This window comes from Cucurbita moschata, unplaced genomic scaffold, assembly GCF_002738365.1.
Source record: "Cucurbita moschata cultivar Rifu unplaced genomic scaffold, Cmos_1.0 Cmo_Scf00042, whole genome shotgun sequence".
In the NCBI taxonomy this organism is placed as follows: Eukaryota; Viridiplantae; Streptophyta; class Magnoliopsida; order Cucurbitales; family Cucurbitaceae; genus Cucurbita; species Cucurbita moschata.
The window spans coordinates 400,802-402,892 of record NW_019268558.1 but is presented as its reverse complement, the minus strand read 5'-3'; the positions used below and the strand labels follow the sequence as shown (position 1 = coordinate 402,892).

Here is a 2,091-nt window from a genome sequence, read left to right as displayed (position 1 = left end):
CGACAGTGCAGCAGGTGGTTTCGGGTTTGAGTGCAAGTTGTGGTCGAATGGGTTGCCACGAGATTGGACTGAGTGTAGAGAAGTGGGGTTGTTGGGTTTACCTATAATCACATATCTAAGGACGTTTAGTACACAACTTCTTGTGGTTCGAAGGCGACGAAAAGAAGATGTAGAGCATTTTGGGATTGAGAGTTTCTTACCGCGAGTGTGTTAGAGATCTCTGGTTGGATATTTCATTCGTGTTTCGTTCGTCGTTTGTAGAAAACCGTTCATATTTCTCCCTCATTCTCTCTCTCCGTTACTCACACTTTTCTTATGCAGAGCATTTCTAAAGAATGATCGAGGGAAGTTGGCGTAATGAGGGCGTCGGGGAAGCGTGTACGACAAAGGCGCGAGAATTCTGGCGCCTCGTCGAAATTCTTGGGCCTTTTCTGGCGACTAGTCTTGTTTTTTTTAATGTTACAGCTTTTTGTCCATTTTAGCAAAGATTCCATGGATAAGATTGTTGATTAAGATTTTGATAGGGAAAAAAAGATTTTTTTTTTTTTTTTTTTGAATGGCTTAAAGATATATTGTTGGGTGATTGACCTCTTATGAACTTAATATCTAATGTTGATGGTCTGTTTTTGTCATGAACAATTCATGTGATGCATTACTATCGCATGACCTATTTTGTAATTATTACAAATAATTTTGTAATGACACATAAATTAAAAAAATAAAAATAATCGTTCCCATCTCAGCCATACTCTTCCAATTCATCAAATGGCTCACAACGCCAAACTCTTCCAATTCATCAAATGGCTCACAACGCCAAGAGAGAATAAGAGAGAGAAAGTTCACAACGGATATCTCCAACGAGGCCAACTAAACAGATTCGACATTGAGAACGAGCAAACACACTATGAAAAGGACCACCGATGATTGCACGTACACAGGAGGTAAGTTCTCTACGCTCTAACAACGTCGTCCTTCATCCGGGATGTATTTTTGGATTTTATATTTTGTAACCTCATAAATCTATGTGTTGTAGGTGTTTACAAGCCGTGATACGTGGTACGTTGTTGATATCCTCGTACACATGAAATATAGGTCATACGTTGGATCATATATAGGTCGTAAGTTGTTGAAGATAGTCACTAGCGGTGACAACGATAGTAGGAGGATATTTGATCATTTATCATTTATAATTATAGAAATTATAGAAGCCATGAGCTTCTTTATGATAGGAAATAGATACAAAATACACCAAATGCAGTTTCTTTAAAGGAAAGAATTGGAAGTTCTTCTATGTAAGCATTTCTCCTTTTGAATCCAAATGATAACTACGGCTTTCCACAGCATTTAGAACTCCTGGTTGTTCTGCCAAAGTTCCAAAGTAACATAAAAAATTCACATTCTTACTTCTTACCAACAACGTAATGTTAAGAGCGATACTTACTCGAAATGTTCTCGACCTGATCGGGCGTAAGCTTCGCAGCAAAGCCATTGATAGAATCCTTGTAACAATACACAAGGGCTTCCCTAGCAGCTTCTTCACTACAAAACACGCAAATTAACCCCGACACGTATCACATACTATGATGACTTCATTGAATAATTTGAGGAGAAAAACAAACCTGCCGAGAACAGAAGTTAGGATTCGGATGTGATAGGCTTCAGGAGTCTCATTAAGAGGTCGCTCGGTGTAAATGATATGAACCCTCCAGGGAGCAGAGTCGGGGGCGGATTTGTGGAATTGGGTGGCAGAGGTAAGAAGAAAAGTGAGAGAAAAGGTGAAGAAGAAAACAGAAAAATTGATTGCCATTCTTCAAAGTTTGAAGGATACAGAAATGGTTTTGGTGCATTTTGGAAAGGCATGGAGAGGAATTTATAGAAATGGTTTAAAGAGACGGAAGGAAGATGAATTCCCTCCTCTCGTTGTTTGGTTACGACAGATTGTATTTTATGCTATTTCCTTTTCTCAAAACTTCATTATTAGGGTGGGTTTGTTGGTTGCCTAACAATAGAACCTCCAAAAAGGTCAAATAACCTCTTTTTTTTTTTTTTTTTTTTTTTTTTTTTTTTTTTTTTTTTTTTTTTTTTTTTTTT

General features: G+C 37.7%; 1 protein-coding gene across 1 annotated transcript; it reads right to left on the bottom strand.

Annotated features, from left to right (window-relative positions):
- Window positions 1-1,158: 1,158 nt before the first annotated feature.
- Window positions 1,159-1,839, bottom strand: LOC111433455 (subtilisin-like protease SBT3.17). Its single transcript, XM_023070509.1, has 3 exons — window positions 1,620-1,839; window positions 1,442-1,539; window positions 1,159-1,362 (listed from the first exon to the last, which is right to left on the bottom strand). The coding sequence occupies exons 1-3, from the start codon at window positions 1,805-1,807 to the stop codon at window positions 1,289-1,291; spliced, it is 360 nt and encodes a 119-aa protein (XP_022926277.1). The 5' UTR covers window positions 1,808-1,839; the 3' UTR covers window positions 1,159-1,288.
- Window positions 1,840-2,091: the final 252 nt, after the last annotated feature.